The sequence below is a fragment of the Labrus bergylta genome, chromosome 17 (genome assembly GCF_963930695.1).
Source record: "Labrus bergylta chromosome 17, fLabBer1.1, whole genome shotgun sequence".
Lineage (NCBI taxonomy): Eukaryota > Metazoa > Chordata > Actinopteri > Labriformes > Labridae > Labrus > Labrus bergylta.
The window spans coordinates 1149635-1167794 of NC_089211.1; the positions used below are offsets into that span (position 1 = coordinate 1149635).

Consider the following 18160-nt stretch of genomic DNA (forward strand, 5'->3'; position numbering starts at 1 on the left):
AATGGGCTGGAGTGACTGTTGCAACATGGGACTAAAAGGAAGAAAGGGGAACTGTAATGTGGATGCAAATTTGATTTAGCAGAGTAAACACACCAATGTCAAGCATGGGCAAACATATCAACCCTATGCCTTAAAAGTATGCCTTTATGAATGTTTTGTTCTTCTTTTTGTAGCCAACCATATTCTGTCATTATCTACTCACATTGTCCCCCACATTAAGAATTATTGGGGGCGTTTTTAGAACTCAGCCGTGTTGACCAATTGTTTGCAGTGCAACCAAAGACTGCAAGAACAGCACGCTGCTTCAGACTCAAGTAAGTCAAAGGACAAGTCTGTTGTGTTAGCTCCATGTACCATCTCTGCTGAGATAAACTGATGAGGGATGGAAGACTACATTCTTTCTTGGGAAAGACTCAATGTTGCCAGATTGTGAAATTGCCATCGCGAGAGCTTTCATTAGTGGGCAAAAGGCTTTATCCCCATTGTGATATCTCATTCAACAATAATTTATGACTTGACGGACATTTTTTAAATTAATTCTTGGGGATGTTTATCTAAGTTTTGTGGAAACTTTTAATTCACTAAGAATGGATTGCAGATACTAATGGCTCCAAAAATGGTGTCTCATTTGCCCTGGCTATCTGCTATGTCTAAAGGCAGGCATTCCCAAGCATGGAATTGAAATGGGGTCCACCTAAAAGGTCTTATTATTGATCAGTAAAAAAAATATATTGTAGCATTATGCCTCAATGATGCTACAAGACTTTATCCAGATTAGCATGGGTTTTATTGTCAAACAGAACACAAGCTACTTTGGGCCGTAGCCAAGGTCTCTGTCTGTCTCTCATCCATGCTCATGCACACAGAGTCACACATATGCACCAGCAGGCAGCACACACACAACCACTCTCACACTCTCATCCAGTCACAGGCATTATTACACACAGAACACTGCCAATTGTAACACAGCTGTCAATCTGACACATTTACTAATGTTAACATAACAGTCACCACAGACATGTAACCGAGTCCCTTACAATATTTTGTTTTTCATAAAGATAAAGCGCCACACAGAATGTAAGTCAGCTGTATCCTACAGTTTTCCCTCATCCCATCATGAATATCAAATTCAAATGAAATGCAGAATATGTTAAATTGAGCTTGGCAAATCTTAAACAAAACTTATCTTAATCAAATGACCCGAGGATGCATGTGTTCCCCACAATCTCTAAACACCAAATGTGCTCAAGTGTAAATGTTTACAAGAATACTAAAGAGACAGAAATAACTATTTTTCTTCGTCCCCCTGCGCCCCCACAGAAATGGACACCTAAAGACAGAGAAAATACTCTCATTGATATTTTACTTCTTAGCCCTTTTCTTTCTAAATACGTTTTTGATTCATTTGAGTTTCACTTTGAGCAGAAATCTCATCCTAGCATTTATGCCTCTGTCCACAATAATGTACATTAAATAGCTGTAAGGTGTTTAAAAATAAATGTTTACGTGCAACACATTATAAAAAATATCATATACTGGAAAGAAATTAAGTTTAGCTAAAAGCTGTGTGTTTTGGATGTATGGGTCGCCAGAGTTCTGTGAAATCAAAGTTGGGCATGAGCCAAAAAAAGTTGGGAAACCACTGTTTTAAGGTCAAATTCACAAAGCTTAAAGTGCTATTGACATTAAGGCTCAAACACGCCCATAAAGTCGTCCTGCTCCATGCCGTTTTCTCTTGTTTTGCACACGATTGTGGAGAAAAAACGTATGAACCTCTACTCTGCACAGGATGAGTTCCTCATGCTGATGTAGCCGTTTTGTCCACATAAAGATGATGAACTTGAAGAGGACAGGGAACCATTTCAGGCTTTCTTTTGATGCCAGACTTGAAAAATGTAAAACAAGTTTCACTGTTTAGAAGAAAGCTTCCTCCGTGAATGGAGCAAGCAAGGACATTTTGATAAAGAAGAAAAACTCACAACCTTGTGCTGCAAACCTCTCCAAAGATGTAAATAAAGTTTTGAGTTGCTGACAGCCCCAGACTTATTTAACCCCTAGATATATTCTGTCATTTACACACGTTAACAGATCATTTATTTTAAAGTTATTCAATGTCAGAATTTTTTAGCCTGAAGTTTGTGTGTGACATCTCTTAGAAATACTGTGCCACAGGTACCACCAGGCAATGTGCCCACCTTTTGAGTTTAATTGAATAAGCAGAGTTATTTAATATACATGTTTCAATGACGTTAAATAGAACCGCTGTAACTGCATGTGGTAATTAGTGCTGGTATTAATGAATTAAATGGTATTTGCAATACGGCTCATTTGCATATAATGGGGCATTTTTGCACAGATTTTTGGAATATTCTCTTATTAACATACGTGTAATTCGGACAGACGCGCCCAGGACACTGTCTGCTTAGCAATGTAGTTTGTGTGCATTTCACCCTCTGCATGTGCTTTGTGGATTGCATTCTATATTTTTCTCAAATTTGCACAAGTTAAGCGCAATCCTTTAGGTGAATCAGGCCCTACGTTTTTAAACTCTTGATCTGTTCCTGGACAGTCCTGCACATTAGCGTAATTTTATTTCCTTGAAATCTGTTTTGATCTGCTAAGGAAGAGACCCCTATAGTCTCATTGGATTTTAAACTCCTCGGTTAGGAGAAAAATCCTCTCTTTCTTTCCACTTTAGTATTTCGAGCGGTGTTTGGTCAGGCTCCAGGTGCCCCCCGCAGGTCATCAAAAGAAGGATGTGTTCATTACTCATGCAACACAAAGCTAATACTCAAGTGATATGAATACTTTAGAAGCCGTTGAGACACCCAACCCATACAGATTTATTTCTGTTATATTCTGGGCTTGCACATGTTTCCCTCTGTTATTCACTGTCGGACAAAGCGGATGTGGACAAAGATGAGAAATTCTGAACTGTGGTCTCCTCTGACTTTGGTTACACACTGTCTTTATGCTCTTTTCTATTCTCTCCATCCGTTGTCCTTTTCGTTCGTCTTAGATTAACTTGAAGAAGGTCACAATGAGTTAACATCTCTTTCTCAAGGGAGAAAGCTGTGTGTGTGCTTTTATCTGTGTTACCTTCTTCATCTTTCTTTTATATTTATAATCATTTATTCTGTGAAGGTCACACTGAGAGAGAGCTCTGTATGTTTGCTTCTTCCTTTGTCTTCTAGCCTGTGTGCTGTCTGTTGGCATGCTTTGTACTTGTGTTGCTTTTTTAACTGAGATACTTTCACCATCTGGTGCTACATCTGCGTTTATTTTATCAGAAATTAAGATAATAATTGCTGCTATCCATTTCCTTTTGTGATGTTTTGTGTGTATCTGCTTTGGATAGCTAAAGTGGCAGGACAGTGTGTTCCCTAGTGGGGAAGATCTAACAAAGGTTTGGTCATTCAATATGTCCTGAAAAGCACCAAATCCTACTCTCAAGCTCTCTGTCTGTCTACCTCAATGGACATGTATTCAGACACACACCATTCACACACGCCTTTCATCAGGGACTGATAATCTTTCATATTGAAATATGTCACAACTCCCTCTAATGTCTGTCTTTGTCCTCATTTCCTAATTTTGCTGTCAATTAACAAATGTTCCCCTCATTCCACCTCTATATAATGGTTTCCATTAGTAAACGGGAAAAGAAAATACTTCTAAAGAATGGTTAAAACCAATGGTTTGTATTAGAGACTTAGGATATGCTGACTCTTAGTTCCTGGTGTGATTCAAGCTAACCCAGGAGTGTGCTGAATAGCATCTTTCATGAGACAATTTTGTTTCTTCTTTCAATGTTTTGTGTTAAGTATTTGAATTTTCAAACCTTAAGGTGTATTCTCATTTAGATGGGAGAAAAGCCTGTCTGTGTTCCATTATTATGTATAAGCTGTGTTGAGATGGCTCAGTTGGATATCCAAGGCTGCAGCAAAAGTTCAAATGTGTTGAACTTTGATCAATTGCTTGAACTAAGAGTGAACAAATAACAAGGACTTGTGTGTTTTGCCTGAATACGCCTTAAATCTTAAATAATTGTGACACTGTCATGGTTTATTTTCTTCAGAATTCTCCCTCCAGAGCCACAGAAGACATTAGCAGTTTCTTTAACTGTCTGAGTAGTACTCTTCCTGACAAGTGTGACGACCTTTATGTGTTAAATCTATGGGATACCCCCTTTAACTTGTTTGTTTTTTTTTTGTCACCCAACAGTCAAACCAGACCCTCCAGAGCGTGTGACGGCGACTCCGATCCGTTTGAACGCTCGGAGGCTGGAGGTTTCCTGGCAAAGCCCCGCCACATGGCCTGACATCGACAACTTCCCCCTGAAATACTTCCTTCGATACCGGCCACTCATCCGGGAACAGTGGCAGCATGTGAGTAATGCTGCTGCTGCTGTGTGTGCGAGGCATTTCTTCTTTGAGGTCATGATTCAGAACATTGAGTGCAGATGGGACATATTAAGCTCCATTAGTATTTCATGCAGAGAAAAATCACTTATTATGATCATCTGTATGATTTACAATCAGTTAAGATGGAGTAAAAGACTGAGTCAGATAAAAACAAGGTTTGATCCAATGGGGCCAATAAAATCATATGTCTGAGCCTACTAATTAACTCCTGTGAAAACTGAACACACGCACATTAATCACACCTTATTTAAAGGAGCTCAGTGATTTGGAATTAGCCTCTTACTAATGAGTAGCATAGCTAGTTCTGAAAAAATAAATCTGGCTGACGTTTGTAATGAGTGTTTCATAAGCCAAAAAAAGAGACAGTTATAAATAGTGGTGAACATTTGTCCAGATACATCTCCATTACCAAAAGCTGTAAGTCAACATTGCCAAACACCTGTTGTAGTATCATTCATTATCTAGTATTTCCTAACCTCAAGTGACTATATCTTATTTCTTTCTCCAAAGCAGTGTTGGCCTTAATCCATCCATATTTTCCAAGTTTTCCCTGTGGCATAATTTTCTTTAAAGGAAATGGCAAAAAAAAAATTCCTATCATATTTTGTTGTACTCCTTTTGGACATTTTTTGACGTAAAATCTAGATTTATCATGAGTTGTGAAATAAATAGAAGGATTTAAAGGACATGTGGGGAGATGGCTTTGAGAAGCAGTTCTAGGTAAACGGGTCCAACCTGTAGACGTTTGAGTTTGATCCCCTCAGAGACAGACATAATCGCTCAGCTTCTTCGGTATATGTTACTGTATCTGACTACTTCATGTGGGTTCAGTTCCCTCGGGGGGCTTCCTATAGTAAAAGCATATGTGTCCACTATAGGATTCCTGGGATGAAAGCTGCAGAGGTTTAACATTGCATCATTATTATCATCCACGTCAATGGTCTGTAAAGGTGTTGTTTTAGGAACTAAGGTTTCTGGAATGGAAACACATGCACTGACATGAATTATCAACTGATCCCCTTTTCTTTCTTTTTTTTATCTTTCTCACTGTTCTCTTAAGTCCATCCCTCTTTATACCTCAAATGTGCCTCTGTCATATTCATCAACTCACAGCAATGTTTTATTCCATTTGTATTCTTTTTTTTTTTTCATTCTAATTTCCCTTCTTTCCCTTTTTTCTTTGGTTTATTAGGTGTTTTTTTCCCCTCACTGGTTCTGTATATTCATAGTGATATATCAGTGCAGACCATCATTTTCAGAGGACTCAGTTTAATTATTTTGGCACCACTTTCCTCTTTTTATTACCCTAGTTCAAACAAAGTTGGAATTAATTATGTGCAGCTATTAAAATGATTAATTGAATTACTCAAGTGCCTAATCAGGTATAAGATGTAGCTGGCTCCTGCTTGTCAAATGTGTAGATTTGCTCTTCAGATTTGGTATGCCTTTGGGTTGTTGAGTCTTTCGACATAATGATCAAAGTGAATATTATTTTGTCCTCTGAAGACGTGTGATGGTGATGTTTTAAAGGCCAAACATGTGCAACATTTATGTACACACTGTACCTTAAGCTACGATCACATATGTAAAGACATACTTCTTTTAATAATACTGTACATGCATATGTTTCTCTTTCTTTTGCCTTCCCCTCCCCCTCTCCCACACACACACACACACACACACACACACACACACACACACACACACACACACACACACACACACACACACACACACACACACACGCACACACACAGAGCAACACACGAACAGTGGGAATGACGGTTGTTATAATAACACCTTAGATCTTTGCAGTATAAGTCAATTATTTAATGATTAACTCTGACACACCCTCTCAGGTTCCCTTCTTGCCCTTGCCACTAATCAATCAATATGTGAACTTCTGCATTACGTGAAAGGTGGGAAACCTTAAGTCAATATTTGGATTGGGTAAGAACACATAATTAGCAAATACCATAAATACAGCTGATGACAGCTGAAAACGGTACATTTTTCTATTTTTGCAGTGTTCTTTGATGAATGCCTCCATGTCATGCACGGTTTAAGTTCTTGTAGTAGTGTGGTTCAGAGCAGGGCCAAAGCTGTGTTTGTCAGTCTCCATACTTCATACTTAATAGCTACATTGCTGATAATTAAAAACGGAAGTTGTGTTTAATTGGTCTGAATTTTACACTTTCAAGTTAATGCAAACAATGTATGGATGTAATTGCAACAAGTTTGTAAGAAATATAAATTAGCAGCAACCCACAAAGTATATTTTCTTATTACTTGTAGATTCATTCATTAAATCATAAGGACTGGTGTTGTGCTTACTGACAGCCTTTTCCCCAGTTGGGGAAATAACAGAATCAAAAGGAGCTAATAAGGACACTGTAGGGGTGATTTAAGTACAAATGATACAGATGTCCACATCTGCATGGCCCCATCCACACCATACATTTCTGCATCTTCCTATGTCAGTGGGGGACAAAAAAATCATTGAAGACTCCACAGGCCAACCTATCTTAAGATTAATTGATGGCTGTCGCAGAGATAACCCTATGTTTGCACTTGAGTTATAAGGCTTTTGAAATTAGCACATTTATGTGGCTTACATGCACTCTGCTACCACTTCAGACTCTGTGTCAACTTCAAATATACAGATCTGACCTAACCACGGATTAAAATCAGCCAACTCAATGACAGTTGAACATGAATACACAAAATGAATATATAAACATATACAGCATTTATCTAAATGGGAATTTAGATTTTAGCCATTACTTTTGATGTCATCCATTATGTGGAATAGACTTTGTACTGCAAATAAGGACATACATTTCTCTCGATAAACTTTTATTATAAACCAGCTTTCCCTTTTCAAATTCCTGTGAAGACATTGAGTGTGCGCTGCTTTGAGAGGGAAACAATGTAAACAGTCGTTTCAGCTAGTTATGGCAGCTTGTCAGTGCCTGCTATTGGAGTTCATGATAGCTGAATATACAGTTAACCTCATGTACTAGACTACAGTTTCTGCTTGGGGAAAAAAAACAACAACAAAAAAAAAACTTTCAAGCCGTGACATAAATCATTAAGTGGAGTTTAATGAGGTTGCCAAAATAAGATACACTGTTTATTGGCTCCATATATACTTCATTAATTATAGCCCCAGAGGTTGAATGCTAATTGAAGTGGTTTGTACTGCTGAGGAATTCAGCTTTAATGTGGTTAGATGCAACAGAGCTGGGTGAGAATGGCTTTCACATGTAACATTTTGAAATATGTTTTGAGTCAGAAATGAAAGCGCTGGTGTGATCAGACTGATCTTGAGAGGAAACCATCCATCCTCGTGAGGAATGAAGGGATGACTGGCCCAGATACTTAGAGTGATGGAGAGTCAGACAGAAGGAGAAAATATGGGAAAGTTTGAAGCTGAGATGGATGGAGTGCATCACATAAGGAGAAAAATGTTAATGGATAGCAGACTCTGGTAGATGAAGTAAAGAGAGAGAAGCAGTATAATGACATACACATTAGATACCTGAGAGCATTTGGACTTAAGCTATGGAGTGTCAAAGGTGATTGATGAAGAATTGGATTGAGGGAAAGAAGGTGCTTATTGCATTCAAAATAGAGGTAATGTTTAATAATCTATATACGCCTGAGACACATTCTTTGATCATAAAACACTGAGGAATGGATGGCAGATGAGAGGTAGGGAGGGAAGCAAGAGTAACCACAAGAAAGCACTAAGGAGGCAACATTGAGATTGAAAATCTGTTTCACAAGGGTGACAAGGCCAAGGCTATATATAATCACAAGCACATTGAAAAACCACATTAAAGACACAACACTGGAAATTCAGAAACAATGTAAAATACTACAACCACATGCCTCTGTTATCATATCATCGTGATACTGCTTAGTTTTGTCAACTGATATTGGTGTTTCACGTTAAAGGAAGAAGAACGAATTGTTCATGAGAAGAAAAAGGATGAAGGAATGACAGAACATCTGGAAGTGGATGGTGAAATATAATAACTGACGTGACCACAAAGAGTAAATCCAAGTGTCATAATGAAATGGTTTGAAATTTGAGTTTTGACTTTAGCCATGTCAGCCAGCTTTACTTAAACAGCACAATTTAACAATGTTGTTGAACGTGAATTGTGATTTTGTTACCCTTAAGCCCAGCTGGAATGGTATTTGATTTCAACAAGCTCAGTTTAAGAACTATGGTTTTATTCCTCCAGTGTGTAGTACATGGGGAAATTTCATCATATTTAATCCCAAGATAAGCACAGCTGCCATACTCTGATTCCTTCTAAAACACTACCTGCCACCAAGTGAGTAATAAAAAAAGGGTAACTTAGTAAAGATGGTGATGCCTTTTCTTTAGGCCGTATCTTGAATGTTTCATAAATATAATATAATAAAGACAGCCAGCCAGTCTCCTGACACTCAGTAGGAAAGATGTTTTTCTGTGCCTGCATGACTTTGCACTTCTCATTATGTCTGTGCCATGAACTGTTATTGAGTAATGGAGAGTTAATTACAAAGAAGCAAAAAGAATGACCACTTGAGAATAAATCTGCATCCTTTGCAAAGGTTCAGTCGATTGTTTTGTTTCCCATGGCCATGTGCTGTGACGTTTCCATCTCAGCCTCGCACTCCCTGCACTGAGCCAGAATTCAACCTCTTATTACAATTAAAGCAATGGTCCAGTTACTGTGATAAGAACAATTTCAGATGAAACTGCATCTGCTTCGCTGTAAATTGCCCTTTGGGGATGATGCTGAACTCCAGCCCACTGAAAACACACATTTCCTTGCAGAGTTTCACACGGACAGAAATGAGCACAGGCCCATACAGATACACTCAAACATAATCATATGCATCGAGACAAAGACACATGTACACACAAACCAATCTCCTTCTTCTAATTATAAAGATTAATATACATGGAAATGCTTCCAAGTGCTCTTACATGCATATGCACGAGTGTACATGTGAAAACAATGAACACACAGTCACAGATTATTATTATATATATTATCCCCAAGCGTCAACCGTAATTCTGTATGTGTGTGATTTAAACCTTCTTTTTTCCAATGCCAGGGATTTCTTTTTTAAAGAATGTTTAGTCATCAGTCTAAATTAACTAAATTGTTAAGCAGTGATCAACTTTGTTGTCTTATCTTTTAAATTTCTTGCTCTTGATTTTTTAGAGTGATTGAAAATATTCTAAAATATGATACAGTGCTGGAGAACATGTCTTCTGTTTTTAGGCGATTACTTTACCTGAGAAAACTTTTGTAATGCGGTATATTCACAGACCCACACAGAATATATACATATAATTGCCCTCCTACAGGCTGCCAATGGATGTCAAAGCCATACATACTGTGTTTATACATGATAGAATGTAGAAATGTACGAAGATGACTGTTTATGATGTAAGACCTACAAAAACTCAGACAGACAGAGAGACACCATTAATCAGTGGGAGCAGGGAAGGGAGGTGGGCTGGAGATTCTTCTTTAATCTTGGCCTGCTTGGCCAACACAACATAGCCCTCCATTCATTTTTTCTATCCCACATTTTCTCTCTGTTGTCCTTCTGTCTGACATGCTGCATCCTCCCTCAGCCATCAATCTGCCGTACCCTCCCGCCCCCACCTCACTGTCTTTGTCCCTTTTCTCCCTCTATCATTTTCCTTCACTCTTGTTTTGTACGTATCTCCCTCATCACCCACTCTCCCCATGTCTTCCTTTCTTTGTCATTATTGCTTCACTTTCCTATCGCTCTTTTCTTTTCCCTCCAACACATGGTCTATCTCTCTCTCTCCTTCCATGTCATAATGCTCTTTTTATGTTTGCCAAAATTCATTTTCATCCTGCAAGCACTTAGATGAATCAATACTGAGCTGGAGCTCTGTGTGTGTGTGTGTGTGTGTGTGTGTGTGTGTGTGTGTGTGTGTGTGTGTGTGTGTGTGTGTGTGTGTGTGTGTGTGTGTGTGTGTGTGTGTGTGTGTGTGTGTGTGTGCATGTTTGTAATGGTAAGTAGATTTTCAGCCAAAAACGGTATGTAAATGATTATGCAAGTGTGTCCCTATGTAATTCTTTCTCCATGCATTTGGATTCTGTTCATTTTCGATGGCCGTGTATGCTGTGTGCATATGTATTATGTAATGTTTTGAATAACATTGTTCTCATGGCAGAGTAAAAGCAGAGGTTGACCCTGAATACGAGGCTTTTCAACTCAGTCTGACGTTGACATTAATGAAAGTAAAACAGTGCCTATGATTCTCTCCTCCTCATTTTATCTCCCATTCTCACTTCATCTCTTCACTTACTTTTGTCCTTTTCACTTCCACATGCTTCTCTACCAGTACCTACCACTTTCCCCCCATCAGCAATTTGATGGCTTAAGCATCCATCCATGCATCCATCCATCCATCCATGCATCCATCCATCCATGCATTCATCCTTCCATCCATTCATCCATGCATCCATCCATCCATGCTTCCATCCATCTGTCCTTCCATCCATGCATTACGCTGGTTATCTAACCATCCGTCTCTCAAGCCATCCATTTGTATCTGTGGGCGAGCATGATAAATGTTAAGACCTTGTTTGGGGAAAAACATCCCATCTAAAGGACACTGCCACCGACAGATCATTTATCATAGCCCGTATTTTTAACACACACACACACACACACACACACACACACACACACACACACACACACACACACACAAAGGGTAAATCCAATCCTGTCACATATGAAAGCTGCCATCATTTAGCGCTGCTGTCAAAATAGATTAAAGTTGAATTGTGTCTTTTACATTTACATAATCATACACACAGAGATGCATACTCTGATCAGCATCTAATAATACATATAAAGTCAATTCCTTAATGTCAAACCAATTCTTGTTCAAATTTAGCCAAAAGGAAAGTACAAAATATCAGTATATGAGTTTAAGAGAAGGGAGCAGAAATCAAGAACAACATAGAGGGAGTAGTTCTTTCTGTTTGACATTATTTTATATAAAGCTGTCCTGTGTGTTGCAGTTGGGATATGTCATTGTTTACTTTTTATGATGCTTCAGAGGTCCGGCTTTGTAAGGGTGAATGAAGATGAATGGAGGCACTGGCCTCTCCTTTGCCTCTATTGATTCCTATATCATCATGTCAATCCTTGGGGCTGTCATACACACTCTTTTATCCACTGTCAGGAGGACACACACATGCACTGTTTGGATATCGCTGTCTGAGCTTGTGTCTCATGGCCAATAAATCTTTGATAGAATGAACATTGCAGAGACCACAGGGAAGACAAAAACACTTGTTAAGATTTGACAAAGAAGGCTGGCTTCTTCCAAGAAAAACACAGGAGGATATTCTAAACAGTTCCTGTAATGCAACATTTATTTAATGTTTTTTAAGTGGCTGAAGAGAGTTGCAGTTATCTATATCATTTTGTCCCATAGCTGAACAAAAAGAAACCAGTGTGAATGGGGAAAAATAGCTTATCCTGAACAAATTCTGCCAAGGAAACATTGTCAGTAAAAGTTGCATTTAAAGTGCCAAAAGTGCAAACAATGACCTACTTTTTAAGACATGTTTTAAAAGAAATGATGGAACTTTTTTTTTGCCCAAAGGCAACAACTTGTGATGAGCAGTGCCAGCTGCCATTGGGCAGCACAGCTCTCTTTGGAGAACTGCGGTTCAGCTGGCTTACAGCAGTTTCACAGCCTGTCTGTCAGCTTCATCTTTATCTTTATCATGCAGAGTTCTGTAGGAAACAACGGGGGGGGGGGGGTATTTTAGAAAACGTCTATCTGGTGATTTGGGTAAGAGATTAATGATTGTGTTTGAGTCTTCCTCACAAATTATTGAAATGAGGGCACTGCCTCGGAGACCGTTGAGTAGAAATGATCATTGTGAGCCTGTTCAGCCCCAGTACGATATTACACATTGCTCACTGTTTTCATTGGATTCAATCTTCTTTCATTTAATTTATGTTTTTTCTCCGGCTTTTAGAGTTTATCAAACTGACATCCTATTACACAGCGCAATCTATTACAATTAATGCTCTTTGTCATTTGTCTTATGGGATTGATTATCTGCCTAAAACAGCAATTAATTAGACAGCCACTTAGAAGTCCTGGACGTCTGACTTTCTTTCCAGCACTTGAACACCCCATAGTAATAGAATCTTCACAGAAAAAAAGTCACAGAACCAAGTAGCTTGAGTCAACTTTATGTCATTCTTTACAACATCGTTTTCATCACTGTCTTTATTTACTTCATAAAAACATCACATTAAACGATCATTGTTTCATCATTTTGGGTAATTTTTCTTATTTTTTGAATGACAGTCTCCACAAACCAACAAGTTACAGTAAACATGTCAAATAAGCTCAAAAGGGCATGCATATCCCTCTCCAAGGAGCTGTCATCAGAGGAAAAGTACATTTGAATAACTTTCCTGGAGTATGTTAAATTTGTAGGCGTTGAATCCTGATTCAATTCTGATCCCTCACAACGCTTTCATGTCTGACATTTTGGACATGTCTGCGTGACAGCATAAACCAAAGTTAATGCAGAGACACCTACACTTCAGTGTTGCTGAAAGCTCCCCACATGCTTTTTAAGGGTGCGAGGTCTAGTTCAGGACTTTAGATTGGCTGGGGGTTTAGCTTCCTTTTACAGTAATTGCTGCTATGGCAATTGGGGCTTCACAGAGGGAAATACTGTCTGAGAAATTACCCCTGTATTTGTCGTTTCTGTGTGCGCATAGATATGTGTGTGTGTGCGGCGGAAAAACGGGAGCTGTCAGTCAACCTAATGAGACCAACCTTCTCAGTGCACGCACATACACACACTTACACACAGAGCGCCATCGGGCCAGTGGAAGTGCCATATAATTGGGTTTCCTTTCCAGGACAACAGACATGCTCACTGGATTAGATCTGACCACCGACGCCAATTCTCTCCATGTCTAACTGTCTCTGCGTTTTCCTCTTTCTTTGGCTTGCTCCTTTTTGCATCTCTCTTTTTTATATTTTCTCTGCCTTTTTATTTTCCCCCATATTTCCAGTCGCTCTTTTAGTTTCTCATCAGCCCTTACTGGTTCTCTGAACTCTTTGTCCCCTCCCACTCTCAACCAAGAATGTGTTTGTCAATAATATATCCGAAAAAAAACTATAAAACGAAAGAATTATAACAAGTTCAATGCGCCTGATAAAAATCATCATTAAAATATTTAATCTCAAATTGGTGTTATTGAACCCTGGGAAAGACCATCCATTGATAATCCTTCCTTTCTTATATATTATCTACAACATCACAGAAAATGCTTATTTCTTGGAGATAAGATTTGCAGAAACTTCATTGTTCCAAAGGGGAAAGTTATTTCAGAATTTTGCAACATTAAACACTTCAAGAAAGAAGGTTATGGAGGTATGAGATGAAATAGAGAGAGACTGAGAAAGAGAAAGAAAAAATAGAAGGATGGCAGTAGGGGGGGGGGGGGGGGGGGGGAATGTGTGAAAAGTAAAGGGTCACCTCCTTTTCTCAAAGTTCCTTATACAATCCCTGAGGAATGCTCACATCTCCTCTCTCTGCCCCTCGTATTGTCTGGTTTTGTGTGGAAGGGCTCTTGGGGAGTGTTTACAAGTGAGCGTGTGTGTGTGTGTGCGTGTGTGTGTGTTATAGCACTAGGCTCTGTGTGGCATGTTTGTGTGGTGTGAATTTCTAAGCTTCTCATCCTTATCTTCCTCGCTCCCAGTCTTTTTTTTATGTTGCCTGTGTGTGTTTGGAGCAGTGTTGTATTTTGGCCCTGCGCCAAAATATTTGGAAATAACACAGTTACCAAAATGTACTGTCCATATATATTCCACCCTTTATCCAGTATCCAGTTATCTATGAACAGTCTAAAACTACTTACAGCAGAATGAGAGCTAGGTTGATAAGAAGGACTTTGGCAGTTTCCTTGCAATAGCTAAGGGAGCTAACTACATTTGAGAGCAGCTGTTAAGTCTTGAGCTGAGAAAAATCTTTATCCAAGGGCAGTTTTAATTCTCCTTTGCAGCATCTTGGGTAAGACTTGTTTGTTTTTTAAGTTATTGACTTCAGACCTTGAGATGAATGAACAATATATTTTCTTTTTCTTACATGTTCTAAGAGATTTCTAAGAGGACCTCTGCAATAAGACCATCTAAATATATTGTGTTCTCCAGTTTATTGTCAAATATTCATGCTCACATATGCTGTTTACAGCCTACAGCCATATGCTGGTTATGTATTATCTGAGAAAGTTTCTCATGGGTGGAGAGATTTAGAGATCATTACTTTCAAAATAGGCAAATTGTAGTCATTCCATATTGGTTTAATCTTTGTGATTGTCATTATACCTTGGGTTTAGTAAACATAATATATTCACTCCGAGGCAATGGGACGAGATTATGGCAATGTAAATATTTGTGATTGAAGAGTGGCAATGAGAGTGTTTGCCTGCTTTCCTTTGTGTATGTGCACATGTGGATGAGTCAAACATTCAAATGCATCAGTGCATATCAGAATTTTTCATATGGTAAAAGTGGATTTTTTTTGTTCCAGCTTAGGTTTCAATACATCCGGACTGCATACACACACACACATCCACAAGCAGTGCAACAAGTTAATATACATCATCTCACCACCACTGCAATAACACACAGGCTTGGTCTTGCAGTGTGAAAGTTCTCTTTTTTTTTAGTTGGCAGCTGTCTATATATCCCCCCCGCCCTTCCCTCCCCTCCCTTCCCTCCCTCCCCTCCCCTCCCCTCCCACTCCCCTCCACTACGTGATATTAAGTGCTGCTTTCAACTGCTCCCTGTTTAGCAACTTGGCAGCGTAGCAGCACATCCATCTCTCTGGAAATGTTTATCTACAAGCTGTTTACTCCACACACTCCTCCTTCTTACATACATGTGCAAGCACACATACACCGGTTCAAGTCGAGCCATGCAGACAAAAACTACAAAAAACACACTGCAGCGGACTTGTATTGACATGAGTGTAAACATGTGCATGCAAAGAATCACAAACACAAGTGTGAGGAGGCATATTTCCCTAATTTGGTCATGTGGATATTTTTTACATTCATATCAAATGCAAGAACAAACAAACACACACACACTCACACACACACACACACACACACAAGCACACGCACATGCACACGCACACACACATACACACGCACACACACATACACATACACATACACATACACATACACATACACATACACATACACACACACACATCGCATCACATACACATACACATACACACACACACATCGCATCACATACACATACACACACACACACACACACACACACATCACATGCACATACACACACACACATCGCATCACATACACATACACATACACATACACATACACATACACATACACATACACATACACATACACATACACACACACACACACACATCACATACACATGCACATACACACACACATACACATTAGAATCGGGAAGGAATGCTGATAGACGCTATGGGTGGATACGCTGACTGGACTACACATAAACAGCGCAAGATTTAGCCTCAAAGGCTGCACCCTCGCTTGTTAACACACTTTTACACACACTATATATACTATATTACATCCAGATATACACACAGTGCCCTACAAACAACATGCAAAACACACATGCTCTGTTATTGCATTCCACTTGTGAAATTAAGCCTGTTAGTGTAGCGCTCTGTTAGGCTGATAAGGCTTGATGTTCCTTCCAAGAATAGGGAGAGAGGGTGAGAGACATGAGTTACAGCAGGTCGAGGGAGGCTGCGGAGATCAAGGCAAAGTTGAAAAAAGACCAGTCAACTTTACTGAGCGGGTGAGCGATGAGAGAGAGATTACAGGAAGACAGAGGAAGCACAGATGCTGGGTCTGTACGAAGGACTTATTTGTCAGATCTACTCCAGATTTGCACATTTTGAAGAGCTGAGAGGGAAACTCCAGTTGGAAGCTTTGGTTACAGCAGGTAGTTGGAAAAAAAATTTGATGGTGGTGTGAGTTTTTTTTTTGGATCAAATCAAATACTGTTCTTTAAAGGCCTAATTTATCTGATGGTCGTAGTTTTGCACATAATTTCCATCAATATTACATTACCCTATAGATATATAAAAGGTGATTTGTGAAAATTTTACAAAGACTGTTAGTTGTAAAAGTCCACCGTCTGCTGTTTTGACTCTTTTGTATTGCATTATTACAATTGTGCAGGTGCAATTCATCTGTACACCACGGCATAATTAAAGACATTAATGGGCTCTCAGTTTCAATTTACTAACAAATGATGCAGGTAGGATAATCTGGTTGAACTGCTTGCTTTTTTTACGACCTGTAGGGCACCATTTTATTATAACCAATTAAAAAGGATGTCCAGGGGCCCCACAAAGTCTGGAGTTATGGGAAGGTTTAAAAAAGAAACAACTTCATCCAATAAACTGCTGGATGTCATCATACAGTCAGAAATGTTTTTCTAGTAAAAGGAGGGTCATATTCTGTTAAGAATAAAGAAAACGTTACCAATTAAGCACCATGTCTGTTTGTTTCCTGATAAAGAGCACATGGCCCAAATTGTGTCCTTTTAAATTACAGCTTTTACACCATCAATGCAAATAACATGTGTGCAGAGTAATATGTGAAGTATTTGAGATCAGTTGATGACTAAAAGGCATGTCAATATTAAATGAAGAAGCATAATCTCAGATCTTATGAAAGAGATTCACCTGCATTAACACCTTGAAACGATCAGGATGACCATTATCAGTCACCTCTTTACTGTGTAGAGGATTTGAACTGTGCTGCGGTTTTCAAGCCAACTCAAACATTTTAGCATTCATTCAATGTTGTAAACACTTGTTTGTATTTTATTTTGTCCAGCTGACACAATAAACAAACTTCTTCCTAAGTTAACACAGTAAATTATTACATATAACTCCAGGCTCTTGTATTAGCCCAAATACCCAAGACGTGTGGGTGTGAGTGTGTGTGTGTGTGTGTGTGTGTGTGTGTGTGTGTGTGTGTGCGTGCGTGTGTGCGTGCGTGCGTGCTTGCTTCCGGCTGTGGTAGGCTGCAGAAGGCAACAGATTGTCACTAAATCATTAAATACAACTTCAGGAGTAGAAAGGCAGCACTGTCGTTCTCCTTTTTTTCCCCTCCAGTCAATCAGACATGGGCCTAAGGCAAACAAACACTTACACAAACACACACACACACACACACACACACACACACACACACACACACACACACACACAAACACACACACACACACACAAACACACACACACACACACACACACACACACACACACTAACAAATGCACACACAACACTAACCGTAAATTACAGGGAGGAAGCAAATCATTCTCCCATGCTCCTCTCAATGACTCAACATTTAGTTCATTCTATGTTGCGCTCTGCAAATTAAAGTGTGCACAAAAGGCTTTTAAATGTTGGCATACATTGTATTGTGTTACAAAATGATGTAGCATTGATGCCAAAGCTTTCTGGTATAATCATCAATTATGCCACTGGTATTTTGCACGTGTGTCCGAGTTGTGGTATCTGTGGAGGCTGCAAGGCCATGGATGTTTAATCAATGTAAGAGTAAGATGTAAAACACTGCAAAGATAAAGTAA

At 39.1% G+C, this 18160-nt stretch overlaps 1 protein-coding gene across 3 annotated transcripts in view; it reads left to right on the top strand.

Annotated features, from left to right (window-relative positions):
* Positions 1-18160, top strand: part of cntfr (ciliary neurotrophic factor receptor) — a 220850-nt gene that overhangs the window by 191686 nt on the left and 11004 nt on the right. For all 3 annotated transcript variants that reach the window (XM_065965866.1, XM_065965867.1, XM_065965868.1), the window contains one exon: positions 4225-4388. In XM_065965866.1, the coding sequence (XP_065821938.1) occupies positions 4225-4388 (164 nt within the window). The remainder of the gene's footprint in view (positions 1-4224; positions 4389-18160) is intronic.